This window comes from Amphiprion ocellaris, chromosome 7 (genome assembly GCF_022539595.1).
Source record: "Amphiprion ocellaris isolate individual 3 ecotype Okinawa chromosome 7, ASM2253959v1, whole genome shotgun sequence".
NCBI lineage: Eukaryota > Metazoa > Chordata > Actinopteri > Pomacentridae > Amphiprion > Amphiprion ocellaris.
In genome coordinates, this window is record NC_072772.1 from 6,615,050 (window position 1) to 6,632,131 (window position 17,082).

Here is a 17,082-nt window from a genome sequence, read left to right on the forward strand (position 1 = left end):
AGCTGGGACTAAAATGGGAGAATTTGGTTGGTGTTACAACTGATGGCTGTCCAAATTTGACAGGGAAAAATGTTGGACTTTTGAAACGGATGCAAGATAAAGTGACTGAAATAAACCCAGAACAGAAACTGATATTTTTGCATTGTATTATACATCAGGAGGTGCTGTGTAAGTTAATGCTAAAAATCAACCACGTGACTGATGTTGTAGCTAAAGTAGTTAACTTCGTCAGGGCAAGAGCACTGAATTACAGACAGTTTGTTGTCTTTTTGGAGGAGATGAGAGTGAACATGGTTACCTTGGTTACCAGACAGCTGTCAGATGGATCAGCCTGGACAAGGTGCTTAAACGAGTTTGGGATCTGAGAGCAGAGATTCAACAGTTTTGTGAGAAGAAAGGCAGGGACATCACGAGCTCTCAGATGCAGACTGGATATCAGACCTTGCTTTTGCTGTTGATGTGACTGCATTAATGAATGAACTAAATACCAAGCTGCAAGGCAAGGGCCTCTTTGCACATGAAATGTACAGCCTGGTGACCACTTTTATGAGAAAGCTGAAGTTTCTCTCAAACCAGTTGGAGGGCAACATTCTCATCCACATGCCCACACTGTAGGAAGTCACACCATCAAAAATATCTACAACTCAATAGGCAGCATTCATAGTTTAAATGAAAAAAACTAAATCTTTCATTAAATAGTTGTGCTCTGTGTTCCACATTTTCATTGTACCATTGTAATGTTTGATTTACTGTTTTTATTGAGGTGTATATTGAGCAGAGCTGTAAGCGTATTGGTCCGGCCCTTAACAACCATCAAAGTTTCTCATGTGGCCCCGTGTGAAAATTAATTGCCCACCCCTGGTCTAAGAGTTAATAGTAGCTCCACAAAAGTAACAATTCCCCTTTAGAGTATCACAGAGTTTCATCTAAATAACTGTCGGTGACCCAAAAGAGGTCAAGTAATCTAATATTTTACAAAAAAGACATCAAAGAAGATGAAAGAACAGCCTAAAGAATGCAATAGTAATTTGTATGACAGAATTTTGTTTATTCTTCTTTTCCAGCCCATAAATCAGCTGGTGATGAAAAAAAAATTAATTCTCCCTAGTATCACCATTAAGTTAGGAACTTTGGGAATAAATTATCCATCTAAAAAAAGCAAGAACTAGTTGCACTTCAGCCAACTACAGAAGTAAAAGTGTTGAAACTTATGATAAGTCATTTATATTTTATGTAAGAACCACATTTTCTTTTAATACTATAATAGTAGTATAATAGTTTCTCAATACTCCTGTGCTTATACTTGCAACAATATATAGATGTTCTTCTTGAAGATAAATTCTACTTATCGAAATGTGTCGTATACAGACAGATAAATTAGAAATTTAAGGCCAAAACAAATAAAACTAGCATGAAATTAACTGAAATGTCATCTCAGACTGTTACCAAGTGTTTTACATTGCCTGAATATGTTGCAAAATAATATCAGAACATGTGCTTTATGCATTTTAGGCTGCACTCTATCGGTTAGAAAGTGTTGCTAAAAATAAAAAGCACCTTTAAATCTTCTCAAGTGCCCGGCTGAACTCATCTGACCAAACCATCTGCCAGACCTGCTATCAACAATAGAGTGGATGAGTGAACTGGGGAGGACAACACAAAAACACACACAGGATCAAATGAACATTCGCATATATGTTTATTTGAATGCAGTTCACTGGCCGAAAAAAAAATCAAGGCCACTTGAAAATATGGCCTTCCTTAGCTTAGAAGTGGATTCCCCCTGATAAGATATAATTTTCGTTGATTTTCCAGATATGGTTGAGTGCTCTAATCAGTGCTAGCGTTATGCAGCGTGCATCTGCTGAACCCCTAATAATTGCTCTTTATTGTTATTTTGCCAGATAGCAGGCTAGGGCATTCTTTATATTTAGTATCTGATAACGTCATAATGTTTGTTTGTTTTCTCTTTTAATAATCAGTGACTCAGAATATGCAGGTAAGCGGTTTTGTGAGCAGCTCAGGTAAAAGCCCAGAGCCACTTAATACATTAGGGTTGTCTTTTTTTTCTCTCCATAGCAACGGTACCATGGCAACCAGTTACAAGTGCCAGTTATATTCACAGTACTCCATACCCCTCTGGCTCCGTCACACATACCCTTCCTCACTGGCTCCATCATTCACAACCTCTCCCTCTCTCTTTCTCTCCCTCTGTTGTCGCCTCAGCTTTCCCTTTGCATATGTGCGTTTGTGTCTGCATGTGAGTCAGCTGCATCCTCAGCACCTGGGACATTACCTCCAGCCTCCACAGGGGAAGCTGCATCACCAACACTGTGAGTTCAACAGATGTGCTGACGCTTTGCAATGTTTTGACTGTGATTTATTAACTATATTAAGAGTACAATGATTTCTGATTTATTTAAAGTGAATGTTTTACAGTTTAAATTGCATTGCATTGACTGTGTACTATGGAAAATAATGTTTATTTACTATCTTTTACACTTGTTAGAATACTAATGTTTTGCATTAGAGTTTAGTGTTATTTAAGCAGGCTGATGTGTTCTTATGTCCTTCAGTCAAGATTTACTGTTTATAACCAGTGTTTGTATGCACTCAGCTATATATACATAAAATTACAGAAAGAAAACAAATGTGTTGTCCTTTTATTTGTAAATCTAGTGGATCCAAAGGAAACAATCCTTCAGGTTTGTTATTAAGGGCTCCAGAACAGACTCTCTGCAGGTGTGTGAGAGGAGAGGGAGGTCAACATGGGCTCCAGCTCCTCCTCTTATGCCCCCAAAGCCATTTACCTGGATGTGGATGGGAAGGTGCAAAAGGTGGGTAAAACTCCAGGTATGTTCTCGTTTGTTTCAATCTTGACATTTTGTTTGATAGAAATGTAAAACATTTTGCATAATTATGCATCGTAATTTCTTATGGTTTAGATTGTACATATGCAGCTTTAAGATAGATATAATATTTTATTAATGTTTGAATAATGCTACTTCACAACACTTAGAGCAAAAATAAATAACATTAACATGTAAAACATTTTGATCATTCGTATATTAATCAGAATGTGTTTTCATGTAGATTATGTATCAGACTATGCATAAAAATCGCATTTCAAGTTTCTTAAATTAATGCTACGTGGGGAAAACAAGTCGAAAACAAGTTAATAATCATCACCTTGGGCACACATCCAGTAATTTTACACTCATTTTGCTTTTCTACAATGTTAATGAGAATTTGATAGTGGTTTTACTGATAAAACCAATCTTAACTATGGCAGTTAAGTAATTCCATTTATAACTCATCTTGTAGACTTGATAGCAACTATTCTCAGTGGATTTACCTCTCCAGGGGAGGAGCTAAAATTAGACAGTGATGTAGATCAACTTGCCTTACAGGTGTTACTGACAGAACCAAACACCTGTTGCTAACAGCTCACACAACAGCATTCATTTCTGCTGCACTACCGTTAGATCTAGTTCTCTCTTTACATCAGTGTTTACAGTGTCTGCAGTGAATCAGCGGTGAAGAAGAAAAATATGTGGAGTGTAACATTTGTGACTTCTCTGAACAACAGAGCAACAGCTTAGTGATCATAAAAACAGTCGTGACAAATGGTTTCTGGCTCGGGTTTCATGTCTCGCAGTTCCAAACATACTGAGTTACAGATGAGCGAAACACTTGTTGATCTGGTGATTTAGAGTGCTTCAAGTAGAGAGCTGCTGATGACACATGTCTGCTCAAGAGCCCCGAGCCCACGGCCTGACGCTGATTGTTTGTCTGCTACACCTGCTCACTTCAAGATGGCAGTTTTTGCTCCAAGTATACGCAGCCCCTTTCACTGTCCATCCTCCACACAGATTATGTACACTCCACACACTGTACTGGGTCTTGTAAACTGGGCTGATTTGTTTGCGTATGACAGGCGTGCAAAATGTTACTATCTTAAAGAGCTCCATGAAATCTCCAACTCCAGCTGTTGTTTTCTTTCACACTGTTCTGCCAGTGGTCTTTCCAACTTAGCCTCATTCAAACATAGAAAGAGAACTTACTTTATGTTTGTATGTGATTTGGTTTCCTGAAAAGCACATGAAATTAGACAACACTAAGGCGAGTGATAACCAAAGCAGCTGTTTGTGTGCATGTGTGCCACTGAAATTTATATAATAGCAATGCTTTGTTTTTGTGACCTTTTTCCCAGTGACAAATTCTTTCAGCGTCCCACTGCAGACATATACAAATTTAGATCAGGGTCCAAAAATTTGTCTGATTTAATAAAACCTCCATGTTTACTCTCTGCAGGTGGTGTTCAGCCGACACTGCAGTCCATGTGACATCAAAGAGCTTCTGTGTTCCTCATCTAACATTCCAAGGTCTGTTGTTTGTTTACCTGTTTCCTGATGCACAAGATTATAGCACAGTAGGTTCATCATGCAGTCACAATAAACTGTGATAAACACAGATACTGAAACATGTAGAGAGAGAGGAACACATGCATGTAATCATCATAAAGACACACAGGCAGAAAACTGTAAATGACAAAGTAAGATTTTGTTGCTGTCTGCCTTCTGCTTTGTTTTACTGAGTAAGATATGATATCGTATAGATTGTTCCTCTTGGCTTTTTTCCCTCTTCCAATCTGCACAAGTTGACATCTTTACTGACTCCACACTGTAAAGTTTAATATGTTACAGCACACTCCTGGAAAGCTTAATGCACAGTTGAAGTTTTGTCTGTAACAGCAAATGAAAAAAATCTGTGGCAAATTTATTGTGACAAATATGCTTTCATCATTTCTGTTTAAATCTTCTGTAGTATTTCACACCATCTCACATCGAGATAAAAACAGCTTCATTTTCAAAAGACTTTATAGATATTTATTGATGTAATGAAAAATAATGTGCTATAAATGCAATAAATACATCATTTATTTATTTAAAATGTAAAAAGTGAATTGTACTGGTTACAGCCCTCTTCTTTCCACATTGCAGGAACACTGCCATCATGATGGTGGATCCAGAAGGTGCCTTAGTTTCCATTGACCCCACCATGCCCACCAACTCTCCAAAGTAATGTACCAGCATGAAAAAACTAGATTTATATGTTAATGATGATAACATCTCTATGTCACATTGGCATTAGCTCACAGCTAAGACACCACAAGGCTGAGATTTTTTAAACAAAAAAAAATACATTAAAAATCACCACTAGATTTTAATGGTGCTGTACTGTAAATATAGATTTCTACGATTATAAATAATACCTGTCCATCTGATTTCCCTGCAGCTCTTTGTACAAAGTTGTCCCTCTGTCTACCGGTCAGCTTGGAGGTAAAGTTTCAGGAACAGCTTTCGTTTTTATTTTAACAAGCTCATTTTCACAGACATTCATGCCTCAGCGACACATCAACAGCGAAAGTAATGAGCTTGAAAACATTTAAACCTGACTATGCAGTTGCTGTTCATGATGATGTATGAGGCATATATTTATGTCTGCAGAGAAGGAGGACATGTTTCAGAACGTGTTGTCCCAGGTGGCCGATCAGTTCAGCAGGTAACACCTTCAACGTTATGTTATGACTAAAGCCTCCCCCCTTCACACATAACACATATTCATACCTGACACCTGTGCATTTCAATGATAAACCCACAGTCACAGCCATTGAGCCATATGAGGTGCACGTCATTATTATATAATTCTCTGTCCTCGTTGTTTGCCGTTCTTTCAGGGCTTTTCGCATCAACGAGCTGAAGACTGAGGTCACCAACCGGCTAGCAATGCTGGAGAAGAGAGTGGAATGTGAGTAGTATATTGTGCACATCATTTTATAAAAGGCTGTGAAAGGAAATCTTAATATATTGCAATATAACCTGTGATATTCTGCAGGAAACGTAGTTTTTAAGCCAATATCCTCGTTACGTTTCAGTGGAGGGCTTGAAAGTGGTGGAGATTGAGAAGTGCAAAAATGATCTGAAGAAGCTACGAGATGAGATGACCTCAAGAGGAGGTGGCAGGTGAAAAGAAGTTTGCCACAAGGCCAATGCGCCCCTATTAATATCACTTCTATAACAGCAAAATGTCAAATGAAATATGAAAGTAAAATATTATCAAAGTATGAGATAAAACTTTCTCCCTTCTGATCTCAGGGTAAACTGTCCGTGCAAGTACAACTTCTCAGATGATGGGAAGAAGGTCACTCCTCGACGAGATGTCCCCAATTACCCAAAGGTTTGTTCCCTATGATGAATCCTGTCTTCACTATTAAATAATGTCCGCTTCTGAAGATCAAAAGGTTCTAAGGATTTTCTTTGTGTACTATATACAGTACACACTCTCTCAGGAGACCGTTGAGGCTTTGAAGAAGCCAACATTTGATGTCTGGCACTGGGAACACAATGAGGTTTGTTTGTCTCCTTCTCTCATTTCCATTCTGTGTTATCCAAGCCACCAATGTCGTATTTCTTTCCTCTTTCGTTGTTGCTGCAGATGCTGAGCTGTCTAGAGTATATGTACCATGATTTGGGACTGGTGAAGGAGTTCAACATGAACCCGATCACTCTCAAACGCTGGCTGGTAAAGTTAAAACTATATAATAAAACAGGATGTATTGAATATTGCCGTGCACACGGTCCAGATTTCAAATTTGCTTTTAATTAAAAGGCAGTGATTCTGCTAAGAGGAATATCAGATTTATGACACAGATTGCAAGGTAATTATCAAAGGGTACAACAATGGAAACCCTTTTGATTTAAGACTCTGCAGTCAGAGCACTGAATGAATAATTATCTGTCTCATAGTTGGCAATTCAGGAGAACTACCGTAACAACCCTTTCCACAACTTTCGTCACTGCTTCTGTGTTAGTCAGATGATGTATGGCATGATCCACCTCTGCAACCTACAGGTATGGGGCATGTTTGTGGTTGCAAAATAAAACATCTCCTTTACCTCTTTTTCTTAAAAGACCGAATCATCCTCTTTTTCCAGACTGGACATCTTGCATGTTTTGATAACACGTTTAATTTACACTGTTGTCCAGGAGAAGCTGACTCTCACAGACATGGGCATTTTAATGACAGCTGCAGTGTGTCATGACCTGGACCACCCTGGCTACAACAACACGTAAGATTCACTATTCTGTCTGTAGAGGTGCTGACAGATCGAGCACTGCAGATGCCCGTTGACCCCCAGCATGTTTTGACATCCTCTGCACAACACTGTTGTCAATGAACTGTGAAACTAGTTCAGCTTGGAGAGAGTTTAGGTATGAAAACATCCAGATTATCATGCTGTTTTTGGTTGGGGTTTCAGGCAGGTGGGAACCTCTCTTATCAGGGAAGCTTCATGAAAGTATACTATCCATCCATCTTAAAATCATCCATTCAGTCGTGTCTTCTGTCTATCAGGTACCAAATCAATGCTCGCACAGAGCTGGCAGTGCGCTACAATGACATCTCTCCCCTGGAGAACCATCACTGTGCCGTGGCCTTCCAGATCCTTTCTCTTCCCGAGTGCAATATCTTTGCAAATGTGGATCCTGAGGCATTCAAACAGATCAGACAGGTGAGATTTGCAATCTTGCACACACTTGAGACATATTTACATGCCAGTTTGAAGCATGTGATGATTTTATGATTCTAATGTGAGCAAATGTCCGACAGACTTTGGTTTTGCTCTTGTATTTCCAGGCAATTATCACCCTCATTCTGGCCACTGACATGGCCAGACATGGGGAGATACTAGACTCCTTCAAGCATAAAGTGGACAACTTTGACTTCACCAATGAGGAGCATGTGACATGCGTATGTATGCATCATGCCTTACGAGATCACGTTGCAACTCCACCTGACATCAACAGTTTATTGCACAGTACTGAAGAGATGTGACCTTGAAAGAAGAAGGCCTTTATCTGTTGAGTGTGCTGTAATCTTCAGCAGCCAAATGGGCTGTATTAGTGTAATTGGGAAACTGGTCACAGAAATACAGTAGATGCTGGAAGGCAAATCTGTGTTTGTTACTGCAGCAATGAATAGACTTCTCTATCCTCAGTCTGTGAGCGTATTCTGTATGTGTTTATACATGTGTGTTTGTGTTTTCAGCTGAAGATGGTTTTGATCAAGTGCTGTGATATTTCCAATGAGGTGAGACCAACTGAGGTTGCTGAGCCATGGGTGGACTGTCTACTGGAGGAATACTTCATGCAGGTGACACCAATCAAAGCATTTGCTTTTACCCGAAAATCCATGATCTAAGAATGTCAACTTGAAGAAAAGCCTGAGTACATTTGATCTGATGACAAAGCTTCTACTTCTTTGGTTTCCAGAGTGACAGGGAGAAGTCTGAGGGTCTCCCAGTGGCTCCCTTCATGGACAGAGATAAAGTCACCAAACCTACTGCTCAGATTGGATTCATCAAGTTTGTCCTCATCCCAATGTTTGAGACTGTCATGAAGGTAGAACCATGTCTTCACAAATGTGTGCTGATGTAAACACAGTGTCTTTGATTATGAATTAGTCTTTATACAGTTTTGTTTTCCACCAGCTTTTCCCTCAGATTGAAGAGATCATGGTTCAACCTTTGAGAGACTCTCGTGACCACTATGAGGAGCTGAAGCAGATTGATGACGCCATGACAGAGGTAGAACCTATTCTGTGTAAAATCATGGCCAAATAACAGATCTGCCAATCACCTGACACTCTGTAGAGATTGAATGAGTATATCGTAATGACCACAAGCTTATGTTCACAATATAACATCAAAATGTGAACAAATGTGGTGAATAATAACAAAGCTAAATGGCTAAAACCCACAGAGACAAATATATTCCAGTTTTCACAAACTGCACATACACTTTCTCTGACTTCTCTTCATTTATCAGCATGCTAAAGTGGCTGTTACATTTAATTATCAGGATGATGTGATGTTGTCAATAGTTTGTATCACTTCAGATGATGAGAGATGTTTCACAACATGGAAGGAATAGTTTGACATTTTGGGAAGTATGTTAATTTGCTCTTTTGTTCGTAGTTAAATGAGAAAATCAATATTGCTCTCATATCTGTTAATTTAATAAAAGGCTGCAGCTGGTTGGCTTATGTTAGCGCAAAGACTGTAAATAAGGAGAAGCAGCTAGATTCCCTTTTCAGTTGGTAATAACAGCCACCTGCCAGCAGCTCTACAGCTCTCTGATTAACACGTTACAGCTTCGATTTTTTTAACCCACGCATAAACTGATGCTACACTTCTGCCATGTTGTGATCCTCTGGCAAGTTGCAAGCAAATCAGTCAGTTTTGTCTATATGGCCCAAAATCGCAACTCAGAGGTTTACCTCAAATGCTCTACAGTCTGTAAAGCAACACCTTCTACCCTCACACCCTTCAGGCAATTAGCAGAGGCTCCAAGAAGCTGCAGTTCCCAGCCAGGGAACAGGCCTGTACATCCCCTGCAAAACTCCCAGCTGACATATTTACAATTGTTCTTTTGCTAATTCTCTGCCAGAAAGCAACTGCACATATTTCCCAAAATAACAAAGGCTTGCTTCAAGGTTGTGACTTAGAATTTGGTAATATAAAACTAAAAATATAGAGTACAAACAACAATGTAAGAAAATGGTTTTGAAAAATGGTTTTGCTTTTTCCATTACATTACAAAAACATGAGAATATTATTGTTGTTATCATGCTTTTGTGTGAGAATTTCATACTGTGACCTCAGGGAATAAGAGGTCGCAGTACTGGGAGTATAACTTGTTGAACCTGCACACACATGCAGCGGCACATGTTAACATGCTAAATTAGTGCTGGGGAAATTGGTAATAAAATCATAATACAAGGGGTTATATTCTTACTGCAAAGAGGATCGAATCCATACTGTCACGCATGGTGTCATTTAGGCTTTTTACTGCCAGTCATGCAATCTGTTTCACATGGGTGGGGTCTCACACACGCATAACCTGCAAATACATGGACACAGATTCACACACACTCCTCAAACCACTTGCTAACATAAAGGTGTGTCTTTTGTTCAATGAGGCACAGAAGAAAAAAACTGAAAATATGTCATTAGGCGGGAAGAAGAAGTAAGCTCTGCAGTGAGTGAGTGCAGTGGTTTCTGTGTAAGTAAAAGCGACTGACTCCTTGGTTGTGCTTCAGTGTTTAGTGTTAGTGTCATGAGTGCTCTCTGTCTCTGCATCTGTCTGGGCTCTTCACAGCAACTCTGCTCTGTACTCGACTCTATCTGCAAAAACACACCTTCAGGAATGCGCAGCACTTTCATCACTTTGGCTTCACCTTTTATTTCACAAGGAGTTCATATCAGTTTCTTCACAAAGAGAAACCAAACGGATAATCCTGTTCAGTCCTGTTTTGCAAAACTGGTTCAGCGTCAGAGTTTGGCGGCAAATGTGACACTCTGATGAATAGACCTTCAAAAAGACTACAAAGAAAAATTAGAGTGAACAAGTTGAACAGCACAGGAGGAGAAAATAAAGAATCCCACAAACAGGCCTCAGATATTCATTTAATTTTGTCATTGTCACAAGTAAAATGATGAAAACAAACTGGTGAAATTGTTGCTCATTTGTTGCCTTTATTTTTTACAATGACACACTGACTTTTTCCACAGAAATAGAAAAAAGTTTCCATCAGACTCTGAGTAAGTTTTGACTCCCCACAAAGGAAAGCCAATCCTCACTCAGATCTGAGGCGACTTCAGTCCAGCAGCCTTTTTCTGTGGCAGATGATGGCAATGACTTCTTCTTTTTTAAACCTAGTTTTAGTTTTGTCCTTTGGGCCCAGCTGTTTCTCTGCCTAATTCCTGCTCTTATCTCATTGCAGGGATCTTCCTTTGTGATCAAATTCAGGAAAGACTTTAAAAACCTTGACTGAGGCCCCAGTGAAGACATTCAGCACTACGTTGTGAAGATGACAGGTGGAGCAGGAGGACAAGGGAACAAAAAGGGACTGCTTGGCTACATACTGAACTAAAATTAGACGTCAAGGTGGCATGTCTTGAACTTTGACTTAGACTTTTGCACTGGATGTCACAGAGAGCGACCTGCTGACCTCTCTGTATATTTATGGTGTTTATGTTGTTCACTAATTTTTATTTCATAGCACATCAAGAGCTCTCCATAAAAAAACACTTGAAACCCTCATTTAAGATTGATTACCATGCATTTTAAAAATAGACGATGACTCTTGAGTAGCCCCGATGAACAAAAGGTTGGGATTTTTTTTTACAAGAATATATTAAATTCTTTTTCTCCCAGTTTCATGAGTAGAAAAATAAAATGCATCCAAGTGAGATGCTTTCACCTCACTGTAGCAATAAAGTTTTGATTGATATGGTGCATGATGAGTGTTTTCCAAAGAATAATGCAGTTTCACACCTTTCTTTTATTGTTCACACACAAAAAGCAATTCAATAAAACTACACAATTCTGGGTGTATTTTGTTCAACATTTTTTAATAAAATAAAACCATACAGAGACATACTGTCCAAGGTGTTACATAATAAGAGCTTTAACATCCCATAATACATGTAAAACTGCTTTGTATGTACGTTCATTTGTGACACCCTGTGAGTCCTGTTATATAAAGGTTAGACAACACACATTTTAGAGTGTCTTGTGTCTTAAAAGGAGAAATTGTGCTTTCAGAGTCACTTCATGTGGCTGAACAAATACAAAAAAGCAAATATTGTCCAAGGTCTGTAAGAGGAAAGTTTACACAGAAACATCCATGAATATTTTAAACAAGCCTGGTAAGGGTCACACAGTGATAGACAATAGAGTAAAGCCAAAACCAAAAAGTTAAAATATTAGTTTAGATAGAAAAATAACGATCTAAGTAGTAGTTATGTTAGAAATTAACCGTCAATTTGTAATTTGTATCTCTACTGGGAATGTTACATATCAAACTGGACAAACATGAAAGTTGCATCGTAACCTTGGAAATTTTGGAAATGGCAGTTTAACAAAAGACTGCCTTGCTAAATTTTTCTGGAACTTCCAAACATCTCCATCATTTACATCTGCAGATAGAATGTTCAACAGCTACTGAGCGTTCTTGTCAACACATCCACCTCCATAAGCAACTTTCAACTAAGTTGGGGATGAAGACAATAAGATTTGGGATTACTGCTGATTACTGGCACATACTGTTAATGCACAGGGATCATGGCGCACTGCAGCGAGGCACATTATAGATGACTGTGGCAATTATTGGATTGACTTAATAATATGTTTTTGCAGCTATCATGAAGTCAAGAATGTACATGCAAGCTTTGTCCACACTAAGTCAACAGAAGGACTTTTCTTTCTAAATGCAACTCAGTCGGTCCACTTACTGGTAAATATTTTAATATTTATCATTCCCAGATCAGTCAAGACCCCCTGTTAATGAAAATAGATACATCCAGTGTAACACAAATGCAACATCCAACCTAAAGCTTCATAGCTGCGCACCCCTGACTTATTCCTCTTGTTTTTCACATCAGACTTTTCTCTCCATTTATTTGGCGCCATATGAAAAGCAGCACTGTGCAGAAATTCCAGTTACTCTCTGAATGTCATCCTGATTGATTGATATTTTATCGCCACGTTTTAGACTTGAGGGCTAGAATACAGTCAGCATGTGCTGATATATGACTAGTTATCCAGTTGAGTACCACCCAAACGTACCACTTATCTCAGCTCACTACGCCCCTCTCTCTCTCCACAGCTTCCCTTCCAGTCATTTGAGATCTTGGTGGTTTTCCTCTAGCTACTCCACAGTGCTTTTATTACTGTTTTTCTTTTTGGCAACATGTTGCCCATTACTCCATTATTGCCTCACCTGCAGGCTTCAACTGACACACACTGAATACCACCTACACAGCTCTGATGAAACCACGTGATCAACACGGAGTATGAATCACAAAAGATGCTATTTATCTTTTTTGTTTCGATTTGTTCATGCATTTCACAATCACATAGACTCCTCTAGTCTGCAGTTTAATTTTATGAACCCTTACTTATCTGTTAAATCACACTGAGTTCTTCTGGATTCATTTGAGCTTTTCTGTGCGTTCTACTGCACTCGTGCATACCTGATGATCTCAAAGCAATAAAAAAGAAAACAGTGGGCCTCATGTAATTGTTGCTGTTGAGAGAAACTGAGCAAACACATTGGAGTACGCGTGTGTGTTGTCTGAATGGATGTAATTACCCATCACCTTCTCCACATGGCGTGCCAGAGTGTATTGACATTAACCTGCAGGAATGTTCTGATTAAACAACATGTTGTCTTATCACCAAAGCAAAGTGAGTTGCACTCTGCTGAGTGGCTGCTGATTGAAGCACCGCTATCTATAAATAAAAACAAGCTCCTTAGTGACAAGTTAAGACAACGTGCAAAATTCCTCTATTGCATTGTGTTTGTTTATGTGATCTACATGCAGAGGCTTTGTGAAAATGCTTAATATTATCTGACAATGTGGTTAATCATGCAGAGTGCCTCCAGTGCTCAGAAATGTCTTCACATTTCAGTTTTTACATCAAAAATCATGCAGACAGATCACCATCCCAGGTCTGCTGACTTGTCACCAGTTGGATGTTTTCGATGTTAATTAAAGTAACTGATATCTTTTTTAGCCATTTTCTTTGCCTCGAGGCAGGGTGTCACTCCATGTTAAACTGCCACAATACTTCAATGGGCCTGTTTGTTGATGTGACAGTCAGTGCTGTATCTTTTACTAAAACACTTTGATCGTGGTTAAATGAATGATTTTATTTTTCTTTCACTGAGCTTGCACGATATGGGGCCTTTTCATTCAAAGCAAGGTGTGGCCTTTTGCGGTGACATTTGATCAGGACTTCGGCACATAATCGGTTCTAATTTACAGTCAACATAATAGCAGTTTTATTAACTTGAAAACATGAATACAAAAGTATTGCATGTCTTTCTGCTTACATTTTTAACAGTCAAACCATTTTAGATAACCAAGAAAAAAATGTGTATATTTTAAGAGTAGAAACTATCCTCTTAATGTGTTTTCTGACTGTGTCATGACTGTGACTTGTGTAGACTGACTTTTGCATTACTTCCTGTCTCCTAAATCAAATGTTTTCACACTTTGGAAAGATGAGAAGTGATTCTGTGCAGGAAAAAAAATTTGCTGCAGATGAAAATTTGTTCAGTTTGTGTTTAAATCTATTTCGAGTCATTTTTGACCACTTGGGGGTGCCAAAATGAGAAATGTTGAAATTCTCCACAAAGTGGCTTTCATTTTCATGACCTGTTTTATTGCCTTTATTTGCTTCTAATGTGTTTGCAGGTTTTTGTAATTTATTTTCAGCTCTTTATCTTCTGCAAATTGCCTCAATTTGAACTCAGAAATGTATGGCACATTTGTATTTGTTAGTCCTTTTACAAAACCTTATATGTGACTGTCAAACATTACAAGAAATGTCAGGTACCTCCCACAGTTTTCACTGATCTGCAAATCATGGATCAGGGACCTGCACTGGTGGTCTCACAAATCCTGATTCTGAGTCAGGAGACAGTTTAAGTAGAAAAAAAATGGTAATTTCATCCAACTTAAACCTTTTTATCTACTTTTATCAACACTTATCAGTTTAAATGGCATATGCAAAGGACTTAAACAGGAATGCTGATGGAAACTGATAAACTTTTCATTTTGCAAGGTAGCACAGAGCAAAGCGAAAGCACATTTGGTTTGCTATTGCCTTGTAAAGGTTTGTGCCGTGTGATTAGTTTGTTTTGACTTGTCCATATACAAGCAGTCGTATGTAAATGGAAACAGAAACGAATGCAGCCTGAGCAAAACACTCTCTTGTTTATTTATTTGAAAGGCATTGTGGAAGCATGTCAGAAAAGCTGTTAGAGTTTCATGCATGTTCTGCAAACAACTCAAAAGAGGCAGATTTACAGGTGTGCTCTAGACTTTAGTCTGTAACTAAGAAAAATATCATTCTGTGTTTCCTTCCATTTCTTCCCCCTTTTCTCCTACACACCGTGGAGAATTCCTCCCAGCATGCAGTCATCCAGGGGTTAAGGTCAGGGCAATTCTGCATGTGTGTGTGTGTGTGTGTGTGTGTGTGTGTGTGTGTGTGTGTGTGTGTGTGTGTGTGTGTGTGTGTGTGTGTGTGTGTGTGTGTGTGTGTGTGTGTGTGCTGTCAACAGGCTTTGCAAAATTGAAGTCTTGCAGCAGGAAGATGTAGATGATCCATGGCCTAGTTTCATGGCAAACTGCATAAAATTCAAAACACATGGCATAGAACAGATTCTGAGTGTACTCCTACTGAGCTCTTTTATTACCTCACTGTCTATTAGTCTGTTCTTCATTAAGTACTTGAAGCTTGTCAGGCAGTTTTTACAGTAACCTGAAAGAGTGACTGAGTACGTTGTCTGCAGGATTTTCCACAAAACCAAGGTAGGTTCTGATTTGTCTCTTGTCGGACCACAGATTAGACTGTGGCATCAGTCAGGGGAATGAGTCAGCTACACAAGCGTTTTTTCTGGTGACCAGACAAGAGTGCGGCTCAGACCTGTTTCATGTGAACAAACACATCATGCAGACAAAGCCATGCTTGTAGGAGAGGCGGTTAAGTCATCATGGATGTCCCATTCCCCCGACTCCCACAACAAGAATGCCAAGTTCCTTGTTTGACCACTAAGATGTGAGGACACAAGCTAGATTTACTGAAGACTGTTACATCCCTGCCAATAAAGACAAAGGTCAAAGGTTAGGAGGGAAAGTTAACCCTAAATTCTGCTCCTGCATTTATGCGCCAGCAACTAAAGACTCTGTAGCAGAGAAAACAAAGAGGAGTGTCAGATGGTGTAAATCTGGCCGCCAAAACAAAATAGTTTTTATTCTTCTCTCTCAGACAATTAACATCCAGAGTGGCAGGGATTCTTCAAACAAGTGTTTCTTTAATTTAGTGTCCTGCTTCCTCCTCCTTGAAAATATCTGTAATATCTTAAGTCTGGCAAAAGAAATAACTGGATCCAAGCTCTTACAACTCAGTGTAACAGCTATATTTCTTTTACAGATTAGGGAGACCTCACACATTCAGCCACAGGGCCCAGAGACACCTGCACTACATCCTGTTAAAACAGGTCTTAAATGTAATGTTTCTGCAAAGTGCTGTCAGCAGAAATTTACACTTTCAAGTCAGACACAATTCCGCTTCTGTGCCATAAGAGTTTAACAATAATTTGGATGTTTTACTTGCAAGATAAACCTGGACCTTCAACAAAAGCATTAGATGAAGTTTTCATTGCACATCAACAATTTCCACCTGAACGCACAACTTTATTCTCTTACACCGGCTTGCAAATTTCATCTTCCAGTTGTTTACTGGCCTGTTAACCTTTATGATGCATAAAGGAATGTGTGTCTATGTTCATATGCCTGTAAAACAAGGTGCAAATAATATAAGGTCAGGATCTCAGAGGGCAGCACTACAGTGCACAAACTCTACTTTAACTAACTGAAAAATGTGCACTGTGTTCAATGCTGGAGCTACTTTCTCACGATGCATCAAAACCAGTGTTTTCAGCAACAATATCCATTATAATATTACATATCAAGGCCAGTCCGTGCAGTTAATCTTCTTTTGGGTCACAAGTATGAAAGGAAAGATTGGCATGAGTAAATACTGAAAGTTGTGAGTTCCACTGAGGCTATCTCTGCTCAAGTGTCCATTTCCTGCATATCAACTTCGTTTGGTTTGTGACTTTCTCGGCTCCCACATGTAGGCAAAACTTAGTTAGGTCTGCTCTCCTGATGCATGTTGTTGTTCAGGCAAAATGATTCTGCCTAAAGCTTGCATGCTGAGTTTGTCTGTGTTCTCCCTTTGAGGTCTTGTTTTTGGCCAGTATTATGCAAGAAGGTGAACTTTACACAGATTTTGTGCTTCATGGCTCCAAAGGTCGTTCATGCTGCGACAACAAAATAGACATGGAATATCTGCCTAATTTAATTTTCCTTTCTATTTTTACAGTCTGTTAAAGAAAGAAACGAAAGGTATGATTTTATATGTTTGCATGCTTATTTATTTTTTT

At 39.0% G+C, this 17,082-nt stretch overlaps 1 protein-coding gene across 3 annotated transcripts; it reads left to right on the top strand.

Moving 5' to 3' along the window:
• Positions 1 to 2,144: 2,144 nt before the first annotated feature.
• pde9ac (phosphodiesterase 9ac) lies at positions 2,145 to 11,459 on the top strand. Of its 3 annotated transcripts, none has more exons than XM_023291327.3 (20): positions 2,145 to 2,333; positions 2,680 to 2,837; positions 4,315 to 4,385; positions 5,004 to 5,081; positions 5,299 to 5,342; positions 5,511 to 5,565; positions 5,741 to 5,811; positions 5,939 to 6,026; positions 6,159 to 6,240; positions 6,338 to 6,412; positions 6,499 to 6,585; positions 6,810 to 6,914; positions 7,050 to 7,132; positions 7,417 to 7,573; positions 7,699 to 7,812; positions 8,110 to 8,214; positions 8,334 to 8,462; positions 8,552 to 8,647; positions 10,042 to 10,124; positions 10,846 to 11,459. In XM_023291327.3, the coding sequence occupies exons 2-19, from the start codon at positions 2,769 to 2,771 to the stop codon at positions 10,090 to 10,092; spliced, it is 1,560 nt and encodes a 519-aa protein (XP_023147095.1). In that variant the 5' UTR covers positions 2,145 to 2,333; positions 2,680 to 2,768; the 3' UTR covers positions 10,093 to 10,124; positions 10,846 to 11,459. The 3 variants fall into 3 exon arrangements, with proteins under 3 accessions (XP_023147095.1, XP_023147098.1, XP_023147097.1); XM_023291330.3 differs by having other exon boundaries at positions 10,048 to 10,124; XM_023291329.3 differs by lacking the exon at positions 10,042 to 10,124.
• Positions 11,460 to 17,082: the final 5,623 nt, after the last annotated feature.